This window comes from Anas platyrhynchos, chromosome 5 (genome assembly GCF_047663525.1).
Source record: "Anas platyrhynchos isolate ZD024472 breed Pekin duck chromosome 5, IASCAAS_PekinDuck_T2T, whole genome shotgun sequence".
Classification (NCBI taxonomy): domain Eukaryota; kingdom Metazoa; phylum Chordata; class Aves; order Anseriformes; family Anatidae; genus Anas; species Anas platyrhynchos.
In genome coordinates this window covers 2870091-2883395 of record NC_092591.1, presented here as the reverse complement: position 1 = coordinate 2883395, position 13305 = coordinate 2870091, and the positions used below count along the sequence as shown (strand labels likewise).

Sequence of the window (13305 nt, the reverse complement as noted above, 5' to 3'; positions counted from 1 at the left end):
AGAAATCAGCACAGAACTCCAGTACAGGAATTGTTTGTTCTAGAAGTCAGTTGTTTATTGATTTATTTTTTTTGAGGACAGCTTAAACATGATTTAACCCCTTCCCCACAGCAGCACAGCCTGCTCCTTGTCCCAGCTGTCCCCTGCTGGGGCTGCTGACAGATGGACCTGAGCACAGCTGCTCGCAGCAGCCCTGCACCCTGCTGCAGTCTGCGGGGGCTCGGGCTGCGCCAGCTGCAGGTGAGCTCCACGGGTTACTGACACAGCTGACAACAGGCTCAAGCACTTTTAGTTACACTTCTCAGGGCAGAATATCTGCTACCTAAGGTTCACAATTGAAGTTTCACAACATAAAGAGTTTCAAAAAACAAACTAGGAACAAGCAGAGTAGTGGTGCTTTAACATCTGAAGGTTTACAACAGTTCACCAACTCCAATAATGGACAATTCTCAAATCCTGGTTCTCTGACCTTGACTGGTTGTGGCAAAAAGTATGTTAAGCACTTTCCTAATGCTGTAGACTAAAACGGGCCTCGCCCATCACGGCACTCCTCAGCCTAGACTAAAGCCACACTCCCCTTCCACGGCCGTGGTGTGCCTCTGTACTGCCTGCACAGCCCCAAAAATATCCCTACGCATGCACACCTCCTCTCCCTGCTTGGGGCTGGCCCTCACAAACACTTCAAGGTGGACAAACCCAGAACTAGCTGAAGCTTAAGCACAGGATACACCTCCACTTGCATTAAATACATTTATTGCAAACATCTTTACACAAAAATAGGTTCTCTCTAGGCCATTCACATGCAACTTAAAGGCGGGAAGCAGCTACCTACAGGACAGCTATGTCATCTATACAGGGTTAACGCTTGCCACACTCGGTACAGTTACTACAGCTCAGGATTGCTCATCCACGCACTGCCAGTGCAGAGGGCTTAGGAGCCTGAGGTGTTGTTGCTTCCAAACCGCTGATTGACGCTGTGCAGCAAGTGCTTGGGGAGGCAATTCCAGGAGCTGGCCAACATCTCCTTAAAGCAAATGACTGCTTCGAGGCACAGCCTTGGGGAGAAGGAATAGGCAGCTGTTGTTAACATGGATTTGAACAAGGCCTGCAAACTAAGCTAATTATTTACAGCTAGTGAGTTAGGGCTTGTTCTCATCTTCAGCCCTGAATTGCATACACCTGAATCTCACTCTAGCTTCATACTTGGCTGCTGTGGTTTCATCTTTAGGGGAAGAAATGTTTTCAAGTATTTCAGGAACCTAAGAACCAGCTCTGGCACTAGTCCTGCACTGGTTGGTTTAGAAGGGGACACAACTGTTCAATGCTGAAGCTTTGCCTTCTTACCTTACAAGAGATCTTGGCTGTAGCGAAAACACGAGAATTTCATTACTGTGAGCCTGGAGGGAGAGAGGAGCAGTTTGATGATGTGGATTCACGTTATTACAGCAGGAGCCAAAAAAGCCAAGGCTCATGCACAAAGGAACCCTGGCAAACAGCGAGAGTTCACTTAAGCCACAGAGGCAGCAGACAAGCTGACTATGGACTGGCTCACCCAATCCTACAGTGCCTGTAGTTGTCAGCACTCAGGGAACTACAGCTGGGTTAAAAACCATCCTAAGGGCCATTTTATACAAAGAGCTGAAGGGGAACAGGGGCGTGTTGTTAAATGACTCCATGTCTGCTCCCATCCTGCCAGCACCCCGTGGCACGGAGCACCACGAATTGCACCACTCCTGTTTGCCACCTGCTGCCCACGGCTTCTGCCACCAGAAGGTGCTGCTGTGCCCCTTCCAGCCAAGGGGGGGATTTTACAGCCCCCAGCGCTCCCCTCTTCCAGCCGGAGAGCCCCTCAATGTCCAGCCTGTTCTCAGCAGCCCTCCCTGAAAACATCCTGGTGAGAGGCACAGGACAAAGCTAAAGAAACAGCTAGGGGATGAGAACAGGCTCCAAGTGAAACACAAGCGTGAGGGACAGCCGGTCACAGTTTGTTCGAATAACGACGTTTTCTAGAAAAGCAGCAAAACATTTCCCCTCAGAGCTTTGTTTATGCACCTCTGCCAGGCCTCGGTACCTCGCGCTGCTGCCTGCAAGCATTTCAAACCTGCGGGAGCGCTAAGAAATCACAGCTCCTGCAGGAAGGGCCGGGCTGCACAGGAAGGGAAAAAGCTCGACATAAACTTACGGCTTTCGAATGGGCAAGTAGGTTGTTGGCACAGCCCCCAAAGACGATCACCTCTCCCTCCTCGCTCGCACAGGCGGTGTGCCACAACCTGCCAACAAGAGCGCTGCGTTACACAAAAACCCAGCCCCACCCAAAAGCCTGTGTTTGGGATTTGCACTGTTTGGGGTCTGTACGTGGAGGTACCAGCTGCCAGGCTGCCTTTCCGCCACCGCGCTGCAGAACTGAGCAGTTCATGAGTTTATGCTCAGAGGGGCAGAGCGGGAAGTGCCACTGCTCCCGGTCATTTAACCTCAAACCAAAGTATTTCCCCAGACAAGAGGGAGCACATTAACTTGACACGGGTGGTTTTGATGCCACACGCATGCATCACGGTAGCTTTGATGCTTTTAAATTGCTGGTCATCACCTTTAATTTGCCCAGCAGGTCTTTACGGAAGACAAAAACATTCTGGGTGTGCACAGGGCCAGCCACAGCGAGGACACGCAAAGCAGTGCATGCTTGGTGGCCCAGCAGGAGCACACGGGTGCTGCTCAGCTCTTGTGCTGGTGCTCAGAGCTCAGCCAGAGCACACCAAGCCCCAAATCCCCGTGTTTCTGGCTGTTTCACAAGGCTCTGAGCTACACGCTGCCTCCCGCACCACTCATAGGGTGGTGTTAATCTCCCATTTTGTGCACAGATTCAGTACATCAGTGTTCCTGGGGCAGGAACTGCTGCTACGAGGTATTGTATGGTTAAGACAGCCGAGTGCTGTGAGGAGGGATGTGAATCCTCTCTCTCACAGCCCAAGTGAAAAGCTTCCTCACTTTTTTTTGTGTACGTTTCCAAGAAAGTGTGTTTCGTACCTTGGTTTTTCAGAATAGTTATGCTCAAACTGTACCCACTCATTCTTGCTGATACAATAAATCCAAGCATCACCTGGAAACAAGCAGAACCGCAAATACAAACAGTATTATATCAGGTCTCTCACGTTTGCTGCAGTAAACATGTGCTTTGGTATAACACAGTCTAAATTAAGTTTTTCAGGTAAAACCCTACACAATTTTGGGTTGGCTATTTCAAAACAAGAGTTTAACAGTGGTTTATAGGAGTGAAGTCAGGAGGGAAAGATGGAGAACTGTAAAGCTCTTACTAATTGCAATTTGCATTAGACACATTTTTAGAGCAGCCGAAGTGCCACAAATAGCAGAGTCTCAACACACTCAGCGACTCCTACTCTGCCAGTTTAGCTGGTGACCATAAGGAGCTGGATCACAAGTACGTGGAAGGAATGTGAAAAGAATTTACGGTGACTAGGCAATAACTCAGGCCTGTGCATAACTATTCAAGAACAGAAAGACAAAACAAAATCCTTCTGGAATGACTTACTTAATGGCTGCTTGTCTGTGGTGAATCCTCCAAAGAGAAAGAGATGATCTGAGGAAATTGGTGTTAAAGAATGCCAGGATCGGCCGACCGGGCAAATGCCTTGCGTGATTCTGTATTGCAATAAAAGCACCATAAATTACAGAAGGGCTACGGTAAAACGCTGCTCTTCTTTCCTGTTCATTGTTTTTCAGGTATTTGAGCTATGCAACTTCATACTGTGCACAGTTCATGACCCACCAGCGAGTTTATTGCTTTAGACACGGTAAAAGAGTTTTGCTCCTATCAGTACTTGGAAACTGCTTACAGCAAAGTCAGGAGGCTCAACTCCACCTGAGTTTACACACAGTGGCGTTCGCTAAGTTTCATTGGATTGATTAGGAGTAGATAAAAATGACGTCTTCATATTGCTTTATAAAAGAACTCGAGTTTTAGTACCTACATTTCATTCCACTCCCACGTATCCAAGTTCAGGTAGTAAAGGTCGTTCATTCGGGACTCCTACAATAAAGCAGACTGAGGTTGAAATTCTCCATCTGTGCTCCAGCAGCGCACTGGTAAATCGTGCTGGGACTTACTCTGTATCTGCCACCGAACACGAAGCCTCTGTTCCCAACTGTAGCACAGGCATGGGCTGCTCGCGGGGATGGAGTTTTACCCTGGGGACAGAAAAAGTGAAAGGAGGAGGTTAAATTTGGTACAATAACAAAAGAAAGGCGATGTCAGTGCAATAGAAACCTGCAGTGGGTCAAGGAAAGGGAGGAGCTCGCACAGAGACAGTTTCCCACACGTCAGCCACCCAAGGAGGTGAGAGGCTGAACTACAGTCAGACGTAAGGTCAACAAGGAACAGGGAGTGAAAAAACATGCAGCAGGTCATTTTGCATTCAGAAACTTGCTTTTTTTGCTGGACGTAAGATCAGAAAACTCATTAAAAAATATTTTTTTCTTTTTATGCCTCAAAGTACAAATTTTACTTTTAGAAGAGGGCTCAGACAGTCACAGAGGACCTCAGACTCTAAACAAGGCAGTGATACAATGAATCAGGGATACAATGAATCAGTTGTTTTTTTTTTTGGTAAATTATTCTTCTGACATAATTGAGATCCTTCTGCACTAAGACAAGGCAATTTTTCAGTAATGTGAGCAAGGAGTTATTTAACTCAAATTTGATTTCTTCCAGTTCTGTAGCAGCATCACTCCAACTGCCTGTTCCTGAGTTCTCCTGGGACACTTCACACGGGGTCTGTTTGCAATAACCGTGTTTTGCTTTGCCTGTGATCCAGCACCCAAGCGGAACCCACCGAACTGTCACACTGCGGCGAGGATGACAGGGAACCAGACATTTTGTTTTCCTCAGCTCCCCAGGAGAACAACACTACTGAAGCATGAAAGAAAGCAACCCAACGGGAAAAATAATGAAGAACAAAAAAAAAAAAATTAAAAAAGCAAAACAAAAGGCAAGTTTCTCATTTTTGGAGAGGAGAAGATCAGGATAATGTAAACAAGCATTCAATAACTGTGCCAAGTTGGGCTAGTGAAGGTTTGGACTGGACTTGAGGCAGAATTTCTTCACCAAGCACGAAGAGAATGGGCTGCCCAGTCCAGGTCCCCACCCCGGAGGTATTTAAGAGATGCTGAGGGACAGGGCTTATTGGTGGGACTCAGGAGGTCAGGATCATTGGATTTGGTGATCCATGAAGGTCTTTTCCAACCTGACCCATTCTGTGATTCTGTGAAACGAATTATTTAAATTTGGTTTAAGCGGTGTCAGGAATGCCACTGAGCAGGCAAGCAGGGAGCTTTTATTTTTCGTGGATGTTTCCAAGCAAGTCCTGCTGACAGTGTTTTAAACCCTTCTTTTAGCAGTCCTTTCCCACAAACAGCTTGTAGGAAGGCTGCAAACAGAGCTGACACCGCCCAGAACCCATGCAGAGGAGATAAGTTAACAGCCACACTTTGCTGGCAAATAAGCAAGGTGCAGGGGATTAAGACAGCTCGCTCGGGAAGCGTGAGAAGGGAGCAGAGCCCAGGTCACAGAGCCCTAAGCTTTAGCTCTTGGTTTCCTCCCGGGGCTGGATCAGGCAGGCTGCCTGTCTCAGGAGCAGGAGGGGAGGCAGAGCGGCAGCAGCCTGCGGCGCTGCAGGCGCAGAGCACCAGCCACAGCTACACAGCGGCTCCCAGTCAGCAGATCAGGAATCATCCAAGGTGAAAACAAACTTCACAGCACCAGAGCGAGCAGATGAGCTCCACACAGTCCCCTTGTTCCAGCGCCCCATCTCGTGACCCCGCGAGGCGCGTCTCGTGTCCTCCCACCAGCCAGCACCAGGCCTTTCAGGGAGCCCTTCCACAAAGAAGGAACTCTTTAACTCCTGACACTCGAGGACTGGTTTATATGCCCTGAAGGAGGCAGGATCACAGAGCACCAGAGGACTGCTCACTTGGCAGTTAAAGGCTGGTGACCTATAAACCAGGCTGCAGGGCACAGCAGGAAAGTGAAAAAATAAAATAAAAAAAGGGTGAATTTACATGCTTCTTGCTTGGGTACAGTTAACCACATCTTCTAAAATAATGCCTGGGAGATGGCAGCTGGAGGTGGGACCCCGCAGTGGGCAGGATACGACCGGGTAAGCCTGCTTTGTCCTGCGGGATAGCTGAGCACACAGCAGGCACTGGGACATCTGCAGCACACAGCCACCAGGGCTGGGACAGCCTCTGCTAACACCCCGCAGCAAGGCTGCTTTTATCAGGAACCTCTTCTAATTAAACCAAGTTAAATCAGTGAACCCTGGCCTAGGAGAGCCATGTGTATTTTCAGGGGAAACAAGAAGAGAAAAGGCACACAGAGCTGTAACTTAAAACAACCGGTGTAAGAGTAATTACCGTCGTTATAGGCTGGCTCCAGGTAAAAGTTTCAGTATCCAGAACATGCACGTGGTCATTCCACCCTCTTGGAAGACCTGAATTCTTTAAAGATATTAAATAATATTTAATAAGAAGCAAGATTTAATAAGCACTAATGAAATATTAGAGGTTAAACAGGAATTGCACAAAGGTGGGAGAAGTTAACTTACCCAAAAAGAGGTTTCATCAAATTCAAAAGTTCCTCGTTGCTTCCCTTCAGGAAAATAGCCATAGCCTCCAAAAAATATTAGCCTGAAAGAAAAGAAACAACAAGGTCTGTTAGAAATATTATCCCATTTGGTGCTAGCAATTAAAGCCCTGTAAAGGCTGGGCTCAAACAGAAGGCAGGAAAACCAGGGAAGCCCCTTTGACTTCATTGCTTCCCATATGTCAACAGTGCAAGTTTTCCAGGTGTGGGCCCTGTTTCTTGCCTAATCGACCCTACCACCCCCGGTAAATCCCTCTGTAGGTGTTTTCCAGGCCCCAGGCTTCCAAGTTTGGCTCCGGTTCCAACTGTGAAGCTGCCAGGCCCGCTGCCTGCTCACTGTGCTCCAGCCTTTGTTACCGGGGCTCCCACGGGGCAGCTATGGGGTCTGCTCCTGAAGGGCCCTGCCTCCACCCTTCCCAGGCCTGCAGCTCACTCTCCCTGACCCCAAAATGCTCACAGACACTCCTGGAAGAAGCACGGGGATGGAATTGTGCTGCCTGCGTGTGCTGGGCTGGGCAGGGCAGGGCGGCCACACAAGGCACAATGCACCCACAGCCACTGGAGCTGCCTGCGAAGGTTTCGGGTTCCTGGGGCAAGACACTGCTCGTTGCACTCCTGTTTTGTTTCAAAGCCCGAAGAGTAGCTCCTGGGAGCACCCCTGCAGCTGCTCTTACTTTCCTGTCATCTTGTAAGTGTGATTTACGTTACGTTTGGGTCTGCAAAGGTTGCAAGTAAAAGCCTGCAGAGCCCCGGCACGACGTGATGCTGAGCCTCAGAGCCCTGCCAGCTGAAAACAAGAAGTAGAAGCCCCAACCACTGCCTGCTCGCAGCAGAGCTCAGCCCCAGCAGCACCACGAGCCTGCTCACAGCCTGCAGAGCCCTGCCCCGTGGGGAGCAGCCCTTCCAGCCCTCCTGCAGGGCACGGGTCTGGCCATGTGAGCTGTCACTTGCTCATTTTTGGGTCCTGCTCTCTGGAAGCTGGAAAGCCCCTGAGAAGCCAGCCCTGAGCCCAAGGAGAGAGCCAAAAGCTCCTGCCTGCCCCCAGACAATCCCTTTCTGCCCCCAGCCTGCTGAGCACCGGGTGCAGGGTACTTGTGGAAGGGGGAAGCCACCACAGCAGGGGCATTCCTCAGCCTGCCCCCAGCGCCAGGAGGCCGCAGCAATCTCATCCCGCAGCTCCCTGCAGGGACTAGCATGGCGGGGAGAGGCTGCAAGGCAACTCTCTGCGTGTCAGCTCATCTGGCTCCGACACCTCCTCCTTGTCCTCCTCATCTTTTCCAAGGTTCGCGATGCCAAAAGGCATCTCTGGGACACCATTCCAGCATATTAAGTCGGATAACATCGCCAGCAGATCATCCCATGCATGCTGGTTTTGCGCAACCAGCACAAAACACGCAGCATGAAGCTCGTGCAGTGCTGAAAGTCACATGTGGCTTGTGATTGAAATGGCTTCTTGCTCCTGGACTATCAGGAACAAGCTGCCCCACAAGACACGGCCAAAAGTTTGCCTTCTGTATGTAACAGGAATCCTACAGCAGGCTTCTGGGAGAATAAATCCAGATGCAATTGCCAAGGGGAACAACGCTGATACGAGGAAGCAGGGGTGTACTGAGAATGTACCGTGGAAGATTTGCCTGTCAGGAGCCCACAGTTCGGATTGTGACTCACCCAGATACTTTGCAGCTTACACATACCCAAACTGGGAGTGAGGTTTTCCATTTATCAACAGTTAAAGGACAGAGCAGCTTTAAAAGGCTGGCTGGGGAACAAATCCAGCATCTTCCTGGAGCACGTATGTGCTGCAGGCAAGAAATCTTTCTGCAGCCCTTGTTTAAACAAAAAGACACAACAATGACAAGGCTAAGAGTGATTAAAGCACACACACACGCAAGGACAGCTGTGCTGACTTCGTTGCTGGAGCCTTACTTGTTTTTGTAAACCCAAACGCCAAGTTTGTCCTTTGATGAAGGGGGGACCCCCTGACACTCTACTCTGACCCACTGCAGCACTTTGTCCGTGGATCTGGAATTTAACATGTAGAACTGTAGAAAATAAAAAGATTGGTTTTTACCCACACGGTTAGCTTAAAGCTTAAGTCTGACTGATGTTAAAATAATTACTTTTAATTAGCATGTATTGGTACAGAAACACTATAAAAGTTCTTTTCCTGGCTGCACAGACTACTGACAATGTTTGGAACAAAATATGGATCTAAAGATCCTTGTCTTTTTGCAGACTTAAGCCCCAAACTTTCTTTTACAAAAGTCACAGGACCATTAACATTGAGCAGTACCATCCAGAAGCTGAACCAGGATAAAATGAAGGTGTGCATAATATAGCCATTGTCTCAGAATTTAAAAAAATAAATCAAAAATAAATGTTTTTATGGCCTCATCCCTTCTCTGTGTGTTGTGTGATTTTACATGCACACATAAACACTGCCTGAAGTGTCAGAATACCCCCAGCAGGAAGGAAGCAACTCATACTTTATAAATTTAGTTTGTTTCAGACTGTTTACAAGTATTGCAGCAGGTTACTTTCAGGTTACTTTCAGTTTATATTTAAGAGTGAGACCGAAACCATTTACTTTAAACCCCACTTTCGGAATATCAAAATATTTTCAGGTACTCCAGAGAAGAGTGAGTAACATTTCAAAGCATTTACAAATCACCTGCTGATACTGTTTCAGTGACCTCTGGAAATTCCCAGGTTTCAGAGGAAGCAAACTCTCAAGCACCACTGCAATACAATTTACGGGGTGAGCTGCTCTAGAGCAACCGCCACCCAAGCAAGTAACAGGTCACGGTGCTCCTTCGGTGGTGGAAAGCAACAGGGGTGCAACCACCATGTGAAATGATGCAGAGCTGATGGTTAACTTGTTTTCCAAACTTCAGGTTAGCTGACCTGTTGCAGAGAAACTAAAAACTAGGCTGATAAAAGCATGCCAGCCAATCACTTGCACGGAAAAAAAAATAATTCAAGTGCTAAGCACCATATTTTGTTAGTCAAAATCTCTCTGGCAAGCACAAAAGGAACATGGCTTCAATTAGCTCGCATCTGAGGAAGCTGCTGACAGCATGAGAAAGCTGGTCATCTGCTTCCAGGAGGTGAAAATATTACTCTGCAGAAGCCATGGAGGGCACAGTGATTAGATGCATGTTCAGCATCTCTGGTTACTGACATTTAAGCTCTGAAACAGGATTCAACCTGTCCAGTGATTCAGAAGAAAATGCTTTTGCGATTTGTTATGATCCATTTCTTGTTTTGGATGGGAATTAATAAACTGAAAAGTCCACTTCTGTTTCCTACGAAATGGGACTGAAGCTAACGACCAGAAACTTCTCTGTGAGGAAGAGTTTATGAAACCACTGACCTTGTTGGTGTTGCCCCGCGCGTGATGTCCTCCAAACAGGTACACCACTCTGTCTACACACACCGCACAACTTCCAGACATGGAAGGGGGAACATCTCCTTCTGTTTTACTCTTCTTCCTAGAAGCACAGTTTAAAATATTACATCTGATCAAACCAAACAGCAACAATTTTCTCTGCAGTGGAACTTTATAACGCTACCAGTACATTTCTCATTACGACACGTCCCTGCGGACCCTTCAGTTAGGAGTTTTGCAGACCTGTGCACTTTAACAATTCACAGCACGAGGCAGGTCTGATGAAGGGGTGGCGTGGGGAAAGGCCACCTTAATTAGCACGTGTTTTCTGGGGGAGGAATCCTGTCTGCCCAGTTCAGGAGTTTGGAGTGATTTTCACGTTCAATATCCCAGAAAGATCCCCAGGCAAAGAGGCTGCACCTGTCTAAACTGAGGCTTTCTGTTTTGCTACTTTTTTTTTTTTGTAATGCTTGTAAACACAAAGAAAAGCTTCCACCCCCTGCTCAAGGCTCTCCTCAACCTCTCTGGTGACTACAGGCAGTGCTGAAGCTGCATTTTCTGCAAAGCACTGAGGGGCCCAGGTCTCACAGAGCAAGGACCTAGCTAGGAACAGAATCGGAGCATCGTTTTCCCTTCTCTTGTACCATCAGGCATGCAGGTTTCACACAACTTCCAGGTTCCTACTGGTCTAAGAAGACACAGTAGTTTCTTTTGCAGCTTCAATATTTAAAAACAACTCCTTAAAAGGACAAGAAACAAAAACATACGGTACCCTCAATGCACTCTTCACCAGTGAGTGGTACAAGTACAATTTCCAGGTGTTATGTCCTATACCAGATATCCCAAAAAAACTTTGGGCTGTTGATCACATTTTCCTGTATGGGCTGCCTGAGCTGTCTCTCCCACCTCACCTATCTCACCCCTCTGAACACGTAATTGTTTTCCACACAGAAAAACAAACAAAAACAAATAAAACAAACAAACAAAAACTAACAACCCTGGAAGCACTGCACACATTTATGCAACAGTTTGATATGTGGGAATAAAGAGATGAGGAAATTCTCCCTCTGTTCACAGACCCTCAGCATGGTTTCTGTACCAATTTAGGAACTCCTCTCTTTCTTCCCACAACACAAAAATTATTAAGTTAATTGTTTACTGTACCATCTTCCAGTTTCCATGTTGTAGATCCAGATTTCATCTCTAGGCAGATAGAAGTCATAAAATCCCCTAACTTGGGCATTCTGCAGAACAGTTCAGAAAAGAAAAAGCAAAAGCAAAAGAAGGATGCTTGAATTAGACTCCTGCGAATGTTTAAAACCCCTCAGATGTCTAATCTGCAGGAACAATGCCTGCTGTAGTCCTGCACCTCTCACCTGCAGAGCAGCCCCAAAGAGCAGGTATTAGATCATTTTAGCTTCTGCTGGGGACCACACGAACTCCCAGCAGAGCCAGACACTGACACAAATAGTAGCTAATCCTCCCGTTTGTATCCCAAAGAGGATAGGGTGCATGAATGAGCCAAAGTCTTCTTTTTATATCCCCCATCCCTTCCACAAAATGCAGAACTCACCAAAAGCTTTATCTTGAGCTAGTTTATCTACTGAAATCGCTGTCAAATAATTTTCATTCTTGTCAAAATCGTAGGACAGCTTGGTGCTACTTGCTCTACACCCCCCTCTTATGCTAAAAAACCAACTTGTGCTCGTTATCGTGCACCACACAGCTGTGCTGATAATGGTGGACATAAAAGCACCATTTTGCATGGTGCGCGCTTCAAATCAGACAGCATTTCCTCCTCTTCCAACAGGGGCACGAGTTAAGGAAGCCAAACGACACTTAGCATCCCACAGAAGTTATCTGTGTGCCGAGATCTGTATTTAACGCTCATGATTATTTCAGTAACTCGAACCTCTTAAATGCCATATTCTAATTTGTTAAATAACTTTGTTTTTTTTTTCTCCAGAGGAGGGATAATTTTACAGATTTATTTCCAAACTAACGGGACCCAATTACCAGCACCACAGGCAGCAGGGGCGTACCTTGTAGCCCCCCAGACGTACATGCAGCACCCTTGTGTGACAGCCACGTACCTTGCAGCCCCCCAGCCGTAAATGCAGTGCCTATGGGTGATGGCCACGTACCTTGTAGCCCCCCAAACGTAAATGCAGTGCCTGTGGGTGATGGCCACGTACCTTGCAGCCCCCCAGCCGTAAATGCAGTGCCTGTGGGTGCTGGCCACCTACCTTGTAGCCCCCCAAACGTACACGCAGTGCCTGTTGGTGATGGCCACCTACCTTGTAGCCTCCCCAGACGTACATGCAGCGCCCATCAGTGACGGCCACATGCCCGCTGCGCTCCGCGGGGCTGTCGTTCTCCAGCTGCTCGAAGCTGTCCTCAGCCGGTGCCGGGAGCTCCTCGTCGGCCTGCAGGTCCTCGTTGTCATCAGCCATGTCGACAGGGTGCTACGTGCGCAGAACGACACGGTGTGGGGCTTGGAAAACCAGCAGGGAAAAGCAGGGGAGGGGAAGACAAGAGGCCGCGCTGTGGTGCCTCTCACAGGGAGCTCTGCGTGGAAGCTGGCCCCTCAGCCAGCAGCGCTGCGGCTGCGGATTGCTGACAATTTACGAGGCTTTCAGCTGCCTATTTATACCAAAATCTCCGTCTTATTTTCTTAAAGACCATCTGAAGTCAGCCAGAAGCAGACCCCGCGAGGCACGCACCTCAGAGCTCCGCCTTTGCACCGAAGCCCCTCTCAGGCAGCGCCCCCTCCGCACCCCCCAGCGGCTACAAACGAGGCCTCCCCCGACCCCCTCAGCTCCCCTACGGCTCCCTCAGCTCCCCCCCGACCCCCTCAGCTCCCCCCCGGCCCCGTTACCTCAGGGCCGAGCCCTCCCGGCGCTGCCCCCCGGCCCCCTCGGCCTCTGCTGGGCCGCGCAGCTCCAGCATCCGCCGGGGCCGCTTCCGTCAGCGCCGCGCAGGCTCCGCTCCGCCCGCCCGCCACAGGCCCCGCCGCCCTCAGGGCCCTGCCCCGCCGGCCCCCGCCGTAAAAAAACGGCTTTAAGGTGTTTTTATAGCACGAGAAAGCACTTCTCGGCCGAAATACTGGGGTTTTATAGACCCCAAACACCCAAACTAACAGTAAATAGTCGTCAGTTTCAGCACATGCGAAATGCCGTCTCTCTTCCAACATCTAGTCACGAAACTTCCCTTTTCTGATATAAATTAGCCCGAAAGACTCCTCCCCGCCCCCCAATCAAAC

The 13305-nt window shown here is 48.7% G+C and overlaps 1 protein-coding gene across 2 annotated transcripts; it reads right to left on the bottom strand.

The window, feature by feature from the left end:
* Positions 1 to 30: 30 nt before the first annotated feature.
* On the bottom strand, positions 31 to 13276 carry KLHDC2 (kelch domain containing 2). Of its 2 annotated transcripts, none has more exons than XM_027459549.3 (14): positions 13184 to 13276; positions 12341 to 12508; positions 11208 to 11287; positions 10029 to 10146; positions 8582 to 8697; positions 6618 to 6699; positions 6427 to 6510; positions 4123 to 4203; positions 3987 to 4045; positions 3548 to 3657; positions 3025 to 3097; positions 2183 to 2270; positions 1345 to 1397; positions 31 to 1055 (listed from the first exon to the last, which is right to left on the bottom strand). In XM_027459549.3, exons 2-14 carry the CDS (start codon positions 12494 to 12496, stop codon positions 932 to 934), a joined length of 1224 nt encoding a protein of 407 aa, XP_027315350.1. In that variant the 5' UTR covers positions 12497 to 12508; positions 13184 to 13276; the 3' UTR covers positions 31 to 931. The 2 variants fall into 2 exon arrangements, with proteins under 2 accessions (XP_027315350.1, XP_027315349.1); XM_027459548.3 differs by lacking the exon at positions 13184 to 13276 and adding an exon at positions 12922 to 13080.
* Positions 13277 to 13305: the final 29 nt, after the last annotated feature.

What these genes read in the sequence shown, in the direction of transcription:
- KLHDC2 (XM_027459549.3), bottom strand. Translation starts at nt 12,496, where the DNA reads ATGGCTGATGACAACGAGGACCTGCAGGCCGACGAGGAGCTCCCGGCA. An exon ending in AACATGGAAACTGGAAGATG is followed by an intron (nt 10,147 to 11,207) that starts GTACAGTAAACA and finishes CTGTGCTTCTAG; the next exon opens with GAAGAAGAGTAAAACAGAAG. An exon ending in CGCGGGGCAACACCAACAAG is followed by an intron (nt 8,698 to 10,028) that starts GTCAGTGGTTTC and finishes TATTTTCTACAG; the next exon opens with TTCTACATGTTAAATTCCAG.